Raw genomic sequence first — 14,701 nt, 5'->3', positions numbered from 1 at the left:
GTTTTAGGAGAATTCAGAACATTGCGTAGAACATTGCGTAGTTGTCTAGTCTTCATGTGTTAAGCTGCAGGGTATATTACAGCAACAAATCAACCACCAGTTAACGCAGGGGTTCTCTCGTCCTCTAAACTCCAACCAACCTTATCCAGTCTGCAGAGTCACCTGAATATGGAGTTCCAAACGTTTGCAGCTAGTAGAGCGAAGGAGGCTCCTTCTTACTGTTTCCTGTTAAACATGGAACTTTTACTAAAGCCACCATGCTGGACCATAATGTCTCACTAGGCATGCAAGGCTTCCTGGTCCCTACCATACAAAGCCTGCTGGGTGATACAGGGGGTTTTGAATTGGTTGTTGTGATTGACTCAGAGCCAATGAAGTGCCTGGAGTGCTGGGGTGATGTGTTTTCATCTTCCCAGCCTCAGCAGGCATCTGGCTCATGAATGTGGTACTCTGTAGCCGGTTCAGTAGGTAATCCCTGAGGCCTAATTAAGGGCTCTTGGTGTAGTCCAGTCTTCAGGCCATAGGTGTGAGGACTGCCACGGTTCTGTGTGAGAATGACAGGTATGACATGATGTGTCAAATTAATCGCATATGGATGAAACTAGTTCCGGCTTTTGCTTTAACTTGAGGTTCCAGAGTGATGGAATTGTCCAATGCGAAATCCAAGGTTTTTGACTGTTGTAGTCAATTGCGGGCATACTCTCATAAATTCTGGCTAAGGGGTAGTTATGGTTGTGTTTGACAGATCATGAGTTCAGTTTTTATCAGGTTGGGTTTGAGTCAATTTGTGGTCATCACATAGATTATTAGTGAGGGACTTCTGGTGAGGTCTAGTTGGTGTTCTGCAGGGGTGTCTTTGGCAGACCCCTAGCAGGTAAGACCTGAGCTGCTAATTATTTTTATGAGTCGGATCAAGAAGATTGTGAAGAAAGTGGGCGACACACTAGAGGCTTAGGGAGCCCTGTAAGTGATAGTATGGTGGGGGGAATATTCAAATGGAGGCATCTATGTGGCCTCTGTCCTATGAGAAAGGAAAGATGTCAAACAACTCTGTCCTCAGCATCACACTCCTAAAATAAACCAGGCAGCATCAATTTGGCCACACAATGTCCAAGGTTGAGAGTTTTGCCATCATCAAACATGGCCAATTTGTTCAATAACTAAGCTTCTTATATATATATCTTTCCCTCAGGTTGGTAAACTCATCAAGGAAGCTGCCTCCAAAAGTAACCTTAAGCGTGTGACCCTGGAACTCGGGGGGAAAAATCCCTGCATTGTGTTTGCTGACTGTGATCGTAAGTATTTGCAAGTCTCTACCGGTAACTGAAATGATGGCTGCTAGAATGAGAAATTGAGCCACCTCTCAAGCTTTTTACTGAATGCCCAATACTGCGTGGATGATTTAGCTGGCATACACATGCCTTTCCTGAGCTAGGAAAAGAAGACACAGTATGTTCAGTGCCATTCAGGAGGTCACCTACCATAAATAGTGCAGGATGGTAGACCTTTATAAACTGACCCACTCCTTGTTTCCTGCATCAGAGAAGTCAGATTCTGATTCAGGCCCAGGCTGTCTGAAGAACCTGGAGCTATGGGTTGAAGATCTGGCTGGATGTACAAGGGAATGAACTGCTATAGGATCGGTATTGAGACTGCGGAGCAGGTGGCTTCGATAGGAGCAAGCAAAGCAGACTCTTATGAATGAGCAACCCTGTGGATGGATTCATGGATCATGGTTACAAATAAGAGTGCGGTAGTGGGCTTTCATGCGTGAAAACTCAGAAGCAGATCTTCTGAAGTTAAGTCAAGCATCGACGACCAATGGATGTATACAAATTACTCATATCAAATTGCCCGTGGCCAATTTGGCTGTATTTTTGTGGCTGTTTTGACCATATAAATATGCTGGGAAACCCCCCCGCAGCCCCTCACCAGATCCCCCTATATTATGTATTACCCCAAACCCACCCCGCACATGTATTTTCGGTCAAAATGGCTGTAAAAAAAAATCAGCCAATTTGGTTGCGGCCAATTTGGGCGTGGCCAATTCGGGTGATACCCGACCAACATTATTAATCAAAACACTTAATTTACCTCCTGAATACCTTGAGGGGGTATTGTCATGTCATGCTCTCCAAGAGACCCTGAAAGCATAGGAGAAAGACTTAATATTTGATACCACTCACTCTTGTTTGAGGGAACTACACTTACAGGTGCACATCCTAACCAACTGGTAGAAGACCTTTGAATTGGATGTTAGGCTCCTAAACCGGTATTAGGATACTGCACTTGATACCAACTTCTTACAACCATTGGTCTCGTGTGACCCTTATTCCAGAATTTCCTGTCATATTGCTCACTCCGTCTCCCAGTCACTATCTTGCATTTATTTAGGACATCTGTAGAAAGATCCTGGAGTCGGGAGTGGTGTTGATGCTAGTGGTTGGTTCCGGGTGGACCCTATGATGGACGGTCACAGAAAAGTGTTGTTGTTTCACAATAGGTGAAATAGTGGCATGCTGTGAAAATCAGATAAAAGCTATATTTTAAAAAATCAACTATCTTGCATGGATGATACCTTTGTTGTGCTAACATTTATAGGGGAACTGTTTGAGACAACATAGGTCGGGTGCTGTCTCTGGGCGCAAAACACAGGGTCTTTAAAGCTAGCAACCAAAACATATGTTATCCTAAGAAAGGCCCCACCCTTGCAAATGCACATGTTTATTCTGGTTTGCTTTTATTATTATTAGTGTTTTTTTATACTGTGCCAGTTCACTGCTATACTGGTCTGAAAGGGTTCTATGTGATTTCATCAAGGAGAATTGGTTGAATCCAATTCCATCTAATTAATTTTTTCTTTTAAGCAACTTGACTGCAAATATATGTGGGGGAGACCTCCAACAGCTTCCCCTGGAACCTCTCCACCTTAATTCTGACCCTTACCCACTACCCCACACACATTTCCGGCCACATTCGGCCAAAATAATTTGATGAATTTGGCTTCGGCCGAATCTCCTGAGATGAAACCTCCCTATCGCGTCTCACCATGTCCGAGTTAGGAGCGTTGATCCCTCACAGGGAATACACTTTGTTTAAAATGTTTTATATTGTACATTTGTTGTAGAGGCTTTTGAGTTACTGAACAAAGAGGAAATGTACACCCCTTTGTGTGGTTTATTAAAGCCCCACACAATAGGGGAAGGACAATGCAATGGGAAGGCCAACGGGCTGGATCCAAGGCATGAAAAAAGCAGTTAACGTGAGACCAATGGAGGTCCAGCTTAAACTGGTCCACAGGGAGCAGAGAACAAAGAGAATTGTATTGGTTATCTATAGGCGCACCTGGACGGTTTCATAGGCTATGTATGTGGGGTGCCCCATGCCCATGACCTGAGAAATTGATACAAATCACCAATCCTGTGCGTCCTTAGATACTTGGGAAAGGATTCTTCTCAATGTTGAAGTAGCTATGTCTACCGTGCAGCCTCGTGGAAGCTGGGATGTAGGCTTGGGGAGGGTTTATGAGAGGGTGTATGTTCAGTGGTGGAATTCTCCATTCATCACCATGTATGAGGGTTGCGATGCGTTCTGCCATGTATGTACAATAATCAATCCATCCTGTCCTACCTTCAGTGGAGCTGGCCGTGGAATGTGCTCACCAGGGCGCCTTCTTCAACCAAGGGCAGTGCTGCACCGCGGCCTCCAGAGTCTTTGTCGAGGAGAAGATCTACCAGGAATTTGTCCGACGGAGCGTCGACTCTGCCAAGAAGAGACTTCTCGGAGACCCGCTGGATGCCAAAACTGAACAAGGCCCACAGGTAACATACTGGCGGTTACAACAAAAGTATTGTAATTCTGAGCTTCGGGTGGGTTTGTGTTGTCCCTGGGTTGCTGATAGAAGACTCCATGTAAGAGCCCACTAAAGACACCTTTATGGTGGGCCTTCCAATATTGTTAAATCAATAAGCATTAAAAAATGAAGTAATACTGTCATCTGACAGCGCTTAGAATGTGGTGGTGTCTAGCATGAAGAGCTATATAAGAACATAATATTAGTATTATTGTTTACTTTATTATGTTATTTTTATGCTGCTAACAAATTGATGTTCTTACTGCTAATAATACCATGTGGGGCACAAGAAGTGTCTTCCAGAAAAGCAAGCAATCCCTGCCTGCTCCTTCAAATCAATTGAAACAGCTTTGAGGGTTAAGTAATGTATTTATTAGGTTTATGTTCGCTATGTTGTGACCTTAAATAAATATTATTAATTACATATTAGTATCCCACGGTGTGTAAAATGCTCCTGCAGCAGCCTTGTAACAGCAAGCGCTGCATAGAGACCAAGTTAGTCATTATGTCAGAACTGTGCTTCTGCGCCTACATTTTCTGAGAGCTTTGTCCGGTTAACAGACATTACGAGTTACGAGTTTGGGGGTATTTCAGAGGTAAATCCACAGAGAAACCACCAAAGGGATTTACTGTTACCACCACTTGGTCCCGTGTGTTTAAATGGGGTGTTAATCCCCATTTTCTGGAGTCCATAGGACTCCATTGGGGGCTTTTAGCAGAATTATCACGAGTGGAATTACGAGTAGTAATTCCGGTGATTTTTGCAGGAAAAGTGTGGTATTTTCTCCAGCATCATACTGGAGGTACATCCTCCACATTTCCTCCAAGAATCGTCAGAATTGCTACTCGTAATCCCACTGGTAATAACTCCACCAAAACCTGTAATTTGGTGGTGTGGTAAAAATGGAGGTAACTGGCTTGAAGCATGTTTTCAATGATGCAAAAAGATGTATCCTTTATTAATGTACATCTCAGCTTCACAACCACCATATAGAGTAAGGGGGCAGTGATGGGAAAGAAGCTGCAAGTGCTCAGTGTTTGCATTTGATTTGTGGTACAAACATTTAATAAAAACTAAACTACAAGTCCCAGAATGCAAACCGCTGATGAATGAACAGCCAGTGCTGGATGAGAGGTGTCAGCCATGTTATGAGACCACTTCTCATTGGTCCTTCCTGTCTGCCCAACTATGAAGCTAATCAATTTCAAGTGAGACTTGCACCATTAGTATTCACAGTTTATTAGTTGCAATTTAGGAAATTGGCAATTTATAGAGTGCTTTCATCAAAGCACTTAACACAAAGCATGTTTACATGCCACATCACCCAACTGAAGCTGGTACTCATTTATTGACCTTGGAAGGATGAAAGACTGAGTTGTCCTTGCCAGGATTTAAACCTGCAACCTGCCGATCACATGCAGATGTCAGCAGCGTGTACTCAACCCGCTGAGCCATCTTATCGGCATTCATAGCCTGTGTGCCTGCATCATATTTCACGCCTGCTATTTGTGGATCTGCATTTCATTGGGGAACTCAAACTTCACCATTGTGTAAGAGAGCAAGAGGTATATCATAGTGCTCTTTGATATGCCTAACAAGTACAGCACCAAAGCTAAAATGAGGATATTTAAATATAGGCCAGTTACTGCAAAAGGCTAGGAGGAAGGGGAAAAAAATCAGTCACAAGTCAATGTAATTGGCTATGCCTCTAAAAATTGCAAAAGACCATTATGTCATTGGTGCACACTTTGTAAAATGGTCAGATAATCACGCTTACCTTTTAGCCACATTACTTTATTTTGGAATGTTTGCTTGGTGGGTTAATGTACCAGCGGCAGTGATGTATGTAATTTCGGTGCTGCAGGTTCTTAACTCACTGAACTATTCCAATGATTCAGTAGGGTTCAAAGCTTACACAAAAAATTTATGTGAAGGAAGGTTTTTACAGCTGTTTTTAAAATGAATAACATTTTTGGAAATTAAATGAAATGACCAGTGTCATTTATTCATCTGGCAAGATGGATCAAGTTGGGCAAATGACATGTCGTTACAATATGAGCAGCTGGAGATCCACTGGATCCACTTATGTCAGAACCATGTTAGCTTTTCATTTCTCCATGCTCAATAAATGTATGTTATATAATTTAGTGAAATGTCATTTTCAGCCTTAATTATTTTTTATTTGAATAATGCAGACTGTTTTTACTACACCATAATAGTACGTTAAAAAAAAAACGACAAGCATGATTGTTTCTCTCCTCTGTTATTGTGCTACAGATTTTAAATCTATGAAAGGGGTGTGGTTTCTAAAATCTGGGCGGGGCTTCAAGGCCGGTTTCTGCTCTAAACAAAGGTGGCAACCCTAATCAGACATCTTTGCCTTTCAGATCGACAGAGCCCAATTTGATAAGGTTTTGGGGCTCATAGAAAGTGGGAAGAAAGAAGGGGCCAAGCTGGAATGTGGGGGTGCCGCCCTAACAGAAAAAGGACTGTTCATCAAACCCACCGTGTTTTCCGATGTGACGGACGGCATGAGGATCGCCAAGGAGGAGGTACCGTGATAGGGTGACCAGATTTCCGGGTTTTCCCGGGACAGTCTGGCAAAATCACCCTCCAACCCGGGATCCCGGGAGTTTTTTTATTTTTGAAACCCCGTCCGGGGTTTGCATGTTTGGGGGGCTACGGTAATTAAAACCATAATTATTTTTCACAACACTTTCAGAATTTTGAAGTTGGAGGTTTGTCTCGGACCCGCAACCTCTCAGGTACGACTCAGAACACTTACTGACTGTGCCACAGAGACTGGCTTGGAAATTGTTGTACGGCAAGCCATGTAATATCAATTAGAGCTCTTGCTCGTTTTGAGTTCACATGCCACGATTCACAGACAAAATTGCACAAATGAGATTATATACAGTTTATAAAAAGGAGACGTGCTGGATATATGGTTGAGGGGGTGGTTGCGGGGGCGTGTTGGGGGAGGGGCGGTAATTGGTGGGCTGCGATGTTGTAGTCTCTCTTTTATGTTGTTGGCCATCCTGGTTTTTTGTTTTGAAAATCTGGTCACCCTATACTGTGATGCAGTTATGTGCGCATGCGCACACGCGCTTGGTTTGATATCAGTACTTGCTGTTATCCTTGGCTCACTAGGGGTGAAGGGAAGGTATAGGGGCCCAGTGTAAGAACGGGCTACCCACGTGTTCCTTAAATGTCACATCGTAGAGTGTGCACTTCAGAAATGAACAAATATCTCAATTTCAAAATCCAAACCTCAAATTAAGTAACCTTGGGATGGTGGAGAATGTTGGGTGAGTGTTGTGTGTGAGTTTTCTATGAATGTCAGTTGGGGGCCTGAGCTGGGAGTGAGAGGATGGCCGGTGGGTCTGTTTCTATAATGTCTACCTGGGTCTACTTGATCCTGTGATGTACATACTGCAAGTAACTGGAACTTATACAAATGTACATATGTACAATAAAGATTCCTGGTATAACCTATGTGGCTCCACAGCTAGTCTGTGTACTTGAGGTCAGAGCCTACCTCTCATCTTAACACATGGCTTCGAACCAGCTGATGGCTGGGCAAATGATTGAGCCGGGGAGAGGGACACAAGGAGACACCAGCAGTTGAGGTGGAATGGCACCAAAGAGATCAGATCTCTCAGTTACACAGGAAGCAAGACCTGGGCTACCTCTAGGGTGCGCATATGCGGTCACGCACTATGAATGCTGTGGCACACTCAACGGCAGGGCCTTCTCCAGTCCATCCCAAAACCGGCGTTAGCCAGGGCTTATGCCATAGTCAACGCGAGTCCCTGACCAAGCTGCTGATGTCCTCGCTCACGATACTAAACCCTACATTAAGGTTTAAACCCCCCATTTAAAGCTTGTCCTGTGCCAATTTAGCTATCCTCAAACGGCCCAATGTATCCCGGACCTTGAGGAGGTCTTTCTACGAGTACTGTTTCTGGCTGTGAATCATCCTCAGGGTGCACGCAAGTGTAGTTGATCACACTCTCGTCTTAATTGAAGCCATGTTTTCAGGGTTCCATGTGTTAATATCCCCGGAAAAATATCGCCATACAAAAATATCGCCATATTCTTGTGGTGATATTAAGCCATGGAACCTGCGGGGGACACCCCTGCAACCCCCATAATTTTTTTATGTAGCGGGGTCCCCCCGGCAACCCCCGGTCCCAATAACTCCATAGGTTATCCGTACTAATAATATTACCTATGGTCTTACCCCATGACCATACATATGGCGATATTATTGGTGGGGATAAAATTACCTGATACCGTTCTCAGCCAGTTACAACAAACTGAGCAGCTTGGTACCTTCGAAACTATTGGGTTTGAGATCTAGATATTCAAATATTCGATTGGCACTCAGGTTCCCAAGTTCTTAGAAGTGCCCCCATCTTCATAAACACTTCCCACAGTTCAAAAGTGCCTGGTTCTTTTATAACATCGCCCTCTTAGTCATAGGATAGGGTTGGAGGCAGTTGGAGCCAACCCTCCTAAATTGGAGTAAGCTGGACAAGCAACAAAATAAAACATATTCTGAATAATTGGTGGTCAAGGTGGGGGCAAACCAGTATAGGTGTACTTCTTGGGTTTTCCTAACTTCCAGAATGAGGGTTATGCTCCAAAGCTCTCTAGGAGAGGGGTGCCAAGAGTATGGTTGCCATACTTGGGACTTAATGCCCCACATGTCCCTTGTGGTGTCCCCCTAGGGGCTGTCGTGAGCTGCGACTGAAAGCCCTCCTGGCCGAGGAGTGTGCTTGCCCTCCTTGGCATACTAAGCTATTCCCCTCTGGAAAAAGGTGAGTGTATAGCATTTTTCTCCGGTCCAGAAGCCTGAAACTGGATTCTGTTCACCTTTCATTCATGCTGTTTTTACGGTTCTTACCTTCTTAACACCTTCATTGAACTCAGTCTTATTCTTCCTGTTCTTCTTGCTAGGCCTCTGTCCTTCTGGCCCTTCACCTTCACAATGTTTCCCCTTCTTGCTTATCTTGCCTTCTTTCCATCTTCCCTTAAGTACATTCATTCCGTTTTTCTTCCCTCTTCTCCTTCCGCCCCCCCCTTGCACCACCTTGTCACCCCACCAGTTTTCCCTTTTTCTTCTCTTTCTTCTGCCCTTTTCCTTTCCTTCCTGTGAATTGCCAGCTCTCCCCATCTTTGTCACTTGCTATTTCTCCCTTCCTTTTCTCTTCCTCACTTCCTCTTTTCCCGGTCTCTTATTTTGTTTTATTTCTCCTTCCTCACTTTTGCCCCCATTCTCTTCTCTTGCCTCCAAACCTCTCACTCCCTGTGTTGTTTTCTCCCTCCTCTCATCAGAGCTCGGCTGTTCCTCTGGGTAACAAGTCTTGTCCGGACCACCGGGCTAGCTTCTCCATTTTCTCCCATTCCTAGCCGTCTCTGTGCCATTCAAACTTCTGCTCTTTTCTCCTTCCCGTCTTTCTCTAATTCTCCTCTTCTTTACTCTAGCGACTCTTCATTTTCTCCTTCGCCTTTTCTCTCTCTCTTTTGTCTTGTTTCCCTCACTGATTCAGGTCCCTGCACCCATTGCCTCAGCTCTGTACCCTTGTTCTTTCTCTCGCTTTCTGCACCCCATCTCAAGCTTCTCTTTTTCCTCTCCCCAAGCTTCCGAATCCCCTTTGTATTTCCGTCCTGTGTCACTGAGCCCAACATTTATTTCCTTCTTTAAACCTCACTCTACCTGTATGGCAGCCCGCCTTCTGTGACCTGCCTGTGCCTTACTGCCATTCCACTGCAATGAAGGAACAATCCTCATCTTCGACGCCACAAGGTCTTGCACTAGGGTGTCTTCCACTGCTCCACGTCACGATGCAGTCACATCCCGTGTGTGTTCATTTTAGTGTTAGGTGCCTTTTTTAAAGGATGCCACCTGTCTTCACTCTGGATTCACAACCTGGACCCAGCTTTGCTGTCCCCCAATCTGGTCAGGCCCTATCAGGTCGCCATTGCCCGCTGGACCCTCCAATCTAGGGACCAACTCATCCTTTCTCCCAACCTCTCCATGCTCATCATCGAGGCCCGCCCCAGGGCTCAAGACTGCTCTGGCTCTGGTCAAGGGAGCCATGAAAAGCCCACTGCTTGTGCCCAAGAACCTCTTCAGGTGACAGATAACCCTGTCCCTCTCTGGGCCTAAGGAAGTTGAGGTGCAAGATCCTTGATAGGAATGAAAATAAAAGCCACCGGCTCTTCTAATTCTAGTTCCACCAAGGCACCACCTTTCTTCATGTTGAAAAGTTAGGGTATACCACCTGTCTCAGGCTCTTGGTCATAACATGCTACTTCATCAAAGAAGGATACCAGAAACCGTGCCATATCCGATCACTGATGGAGCTCGGGAAACAATGCAGGTGATGGCTGCAACCTCCTGCTACAGGCTATCCTCTACAGCAGGGTTCTCCAACTCCAGACTTTGCAGGCAAGAATCCTGATGTGTTTTCAGGATATACATCATTAATATTCATAAGGAAAAATGCGCATACAGTTAGAATCATTGTATGCAAAGTTATCTCATGAATAATAATGAGGGTTATCCTGAAAACCTGGCCTGGATCCGGCTGTCGAGGCCGGGAGTTGGACAACCCTGCTCTACAGGGAGACCACCAAGAAACCTGAAGATTATAATTACTTCGACACAGATAGTTCTATGCTTTTAAATGTATCTATTTAGCAATGCTAACCAGAAATGCTTCATGAAATCAGAGCGTAAAGGTATAAGAGGGCAGTACACAAAAACTCAGTAGCAGCTTTTGCCGAACAGACCTTTGTCCGTGTCAGTGGTTGATGGCCCATTTTGTAAAACGACAAGTTCCTTCTGATGGAGGCGTTTCCAAGGAGCTATTTTTGATTCAATTGAACATACTATAAACAAATAAAAGGTACATCAACGGGGGCTTCAAATATTCCTAAATTTGGCCAATTTATATGTAAAGGTATACCCAAGTGTACTAACTCACACCTTTTAGTGCCCGTGCAAAGAAGGAATTACACAAATTGATCGTTTACAAACGATCGTATGGTAAATCTGGCCAAATTCGGCCAGTACCATTTGATCGTTTGTAAACTATCAAGTTTGGCTAATCACTACCAAACATGAGGAGCGGAGGTTGTGGGCGTGTCCCCCGTTCCCCATGTTTTGGTAGTGATGGCTTTTGGGGGGTAGTGGGAGTGTCCCCCGCTTTGAGAGGATTGGCGGCAGGGGACAAAAAAAAAGAAAATACTCAGACTCAGCGTCGTCGCATCCAACCCGCGGAAGAGGGACGGGTCCTATGCTGCAGGCTTACAAGAAGAGCGGACAACGGAGCGGTAAATAGGGGTTGGGTGGGGGAGTGTATGGGATGGGTGAGGGGTTTTAGTTTTTGCGGATTTGGCCGTGGCAAAATTGGCTTTGCGGCCAAATTGACCATGGTCAGTTTGGCTGCAATCAATTGTGCCATGCCCAAACCATATACAACCTGGAAGGAAGCTCATGGGAACCATACATTGGCTGGGATGGTCAGGGCACCCCAGAGGAGACAGGAGCAATGAAAGTAACCAACCCAGAGCCACTGACAACTGAAACAACAGGGAATTAAGGGATCTAGTACCAACAGGGAATCCCCAACAATACCTGGGCTGGCGGGATAGCTCAGGGACGATGCACTTGTTGTGGAACAAAATAGCATCATGGTTGAATACACAAAGGTCTAACTGGAGTACCCTGAACTGGAGAGAGCTCTGAGAAAACTTCTCCTCATTGAGAGATTGGAAACACTCATCTGACCCAAATAGTCTCCTCCACTTGCATATAGGTGGCTGACAATGCTTTCAGCTGCAATTCTGCAGATAGACCTAACTAATGAGCTAAGGCCAGAAGAGCCTTGCAAGGGTTGCCCCAGACTGTTTTCAAGTACTTTTGCCACCTAGTTGTTAGTCTTCATTAAGACCACATAAGGCCCCGGAAAACGATCAAATGTCTTGAGTGCTACGGAGGTACTCCCGCAGCTGATCACTGACCGCTCTCGATTAAATTAGAGTTAGAATCACACCTTACATGGGACATAACTGGAGTTTCAATCGACAACTATTTCAAGCAACAGAACTCCATGAATAACTGAGGGCAGTGCTTGGAGAAAAATGCACTAATCAACCAAAAGCCACTCCACATTCATCTTCTACAAGATGAGCTCATGATGCGTTTCAGGGGTTTAGGTGCATCTGTGCAGACAAATGAAATCCACGCAGGATGTCCATACTGAGCCAGTCTGACTCCCACTTCCTAACGTGGACTTACGGATGTGTCTGCTGGAAACGGTCCGAGTTGCAATCGGCCCTATATGTCCATGCCTATAATGTCCTAACGCAAGAACAGCTGAAGCGCAACAGATTTATTGACAAAACAGGTAGAGTGTTACCTACACAATGAAACAAAACAAAACAAAAGACGCAAATACTACTAATCTGATTCAGGACTAGGTCACTAAAGAAACTATATAAAAGTGATCCAAATTAAAAATAAATCCATGCAAACATGCTGAAAATGGGTTACAGAGACTGGATCAAGGATAACCGGGCTATTCTCTTTACAGCTGATGCTGAAGTTATGCTGGCAACCGTCGTTATGAAAGATGCAGAAACCTTTTTGCGTCTTTTGAAGGCTCCCAACACACAAAGCTCCCAAACAATTGCTGCAGTAGTTTGGGAAGCCCATTTGACTAACTTAAATGCAGCAACGGGGAAGGAGATCCTACTGCTTATTTTAAATACCAAATGGAAGGACTCTGTAGCAATGAACCATGATGGGATCAAATCACTAATTTTGAGGTCGAAAAAATCAAATGCACCAGGCCGGCTCACTAATGCTACACTGAAATCTAATGTTTTGTTATGGAGAGCAATTTTATGGGGTCTTTTTAAAAATATGGTATAGTTTAATAGAATCCTGTGTTCTTGTAAGGCAGCCCTTATAGTTTTGATATATAAGAGTGGTGATAGGATGTTGCCCAAATATTCTCGCCCAATATCTCTTTTGGACTCATCAAGTAAAAGGTTTTGTAGTCATATTCTTCAAGAACTACAGGTTTGAGCTTCTTCAATAAGTTGTCTTGATGCCAATCAGTCTGGGTTTAGGGTTGGTACAGGCACCTAATTACATTGTTTTTTAATTAATCTTGTTCAATTGCAGTCCAAATTGTGTAAACAACCTTGTTTTTGTACCTCTTTAGACATCAGAGAGGCATTTGATTGTTTAAATAGGGCCGTTTTATTGGGAAAACTGTAAATGTGTCGGTGTCTGTCCAAAGGGCATCCTTAGTATCCTAATAGCCTTACACTCAGAGAAAAAAATTAAAGATCTGATTGGATCAAATGGGACAGACTTCAAAGTGGATTCATTCTTACTGGAGCCTTCGCCAAAGCTGTGTACTTGCACCCTTTCTTTTTAACTTTTATATCTGCGACCATGGAGATATCTTCCAGAAGATTTGAAGCTATACTCAGAGGCCAGGTGCTAGTCTTTAAATTATTTGGTATATGCAGACGATATTGTCCTTCTTGATTTGACCCCGATAGGTCTTCAACGTTCATTGACAACGAAAACGTTTATTTTTCTAATTTGTACCTGAAGCTAAACATTAAGAAATCGCAGGCTTTTGAGATTAACTATACAAAGCGAGGTAAACCCCAGCCGAGTTGGTGGTTAAATCACTCTCGTCTGGAGATAGTTTCCTCATTCAAATATCTAGTTGTGGTCATATATGCAAAACAAATCAAAATTCGCCAGTTCGATAGAACATTTTGACGTTTTCGGCAGTTCCAATTCTTAAATATTACCACAGAAAAATGGTGCACACCTATTATGAGGAGTGGAATCAGGTTTATTGCTGGCAAATTGGCACAGGGTTGAAGTGCTCATATGGAGAAAGATTTTATATCTACCCCAGGGAACTCCTATTTCCATACTAAGGCATGAACTGGGCCTAATTTCTTTGTGTGCCTGTGCTACGTGGAGTTCTCTTCAATTATTTAGGAATGTGTTAGATCCTCCAAAAAATACCTTGTTCTGTGATTTGAACAAAGAAATGTTTAAGAACAGGTGTAACATATTAGCAATGTGGACAGAACAGATTATCTGTACATTATTTATTAAAAATGGCTCAATGGATGAGCTTATTGTCCATCCGAATAAGGTTAAGAAGAACGTGTTTGAGGATGACTGGATAGGGAATCGTAGTTTAGCTACAAATGATCTTTTCTACCACATCCAATATGAAGTTAAATCTTAAAACGTTCTTCCAGCTTATCTAAAAAACACTCTTAAAAATGTATATAGATATGTTGTTATGCTTTAAACTACATGTATTGCCAACCAGAGATGTTTTGGGTGCAAAAGAAGATTAGTCTAGGGCCCAAAGGATTTGTAGATATTGTGGGCAGACCATAGAAACACTGAATCATTTGATAATTGAATGTCATGTCTTACATGTACTTCATTTGTATTTCTTTGCTTTGTGTCGCACAAATTATTTTTGTGTGCTGAGTTGTTTTGGTCTAGGATCTTAAATAATCACGATTGTAATTTGGATTTAGCGATCATGAAATGTTTACAGAAAATATTAGGTTTACTCTAGATATATTGTTTTACTGATGTTTCAGGACTTTTTTTTCTGAAAAATAGTTTTTACTAATTATGACATTTTTACAGAAATTGTGAAATTATGTCATGCTCTTATTGTAATCTGTTATTCTACTTCTCTTTTTAATGTTTTTAGAGTGCAAAAGGTTTATACTTGTATACACTAATAATAATTTCTTTAAACAAAAGATTCAGG

At 43.3% G+C, this 14,701-nt stretch overlaps 1 protein-coding gene across 2 annotated transcripts in view; it reads left to right on the top strand.

Moving 5' to 3' along the window:
• The window catches only part of ALDH1A3 (aldehyde dehydrogenase 1 family member A3), a 205,120-nt gene that overhangs the window by 126,973 nt on the left and 63,446 nt on the right, over window positions 1–14,701 (top strand). For both annotated transcript variants that reach the window (XM_069625028.1, XM_069625027.1), the window contains 3 exons: window positions 1,193–1,295; window positions 3,637–3,821; window positions 6,242–6,406. In XM_069625028.1, coding sequence (XP_069481129.1) covers window positions 1,193–1,295; window positions 3,637–3,821; window positions 6,242–6,406 — 453 coding nt within the window. The remainder of the gene's footprint in view (window positions 1–1,192; window positions 1,296–3,636; window positions 3,822–6,241; window positions 6,407–14,701) is intronic.

Source organism: Ambystoma mexicanum, chromosome 11, assembly GCF_040938575.1.
Source record: "Ambystoma mexicanum isolate Mex_15411 chromosome 11, UKY_AmexF1_1, whole genome shotgun sequence".
Lineage (NCBI taxonomy): Eukaryota > Metazoa > Chordata > Amphibia > Caudata > Ambystomatidae > Ambystoma > Ambystoma mexicanum.
The sequence above is the reverse complement of the archived record's forward strand: the minus strand, read 5'-3'. Positions and strand labels throughout refer to the sequence as shown.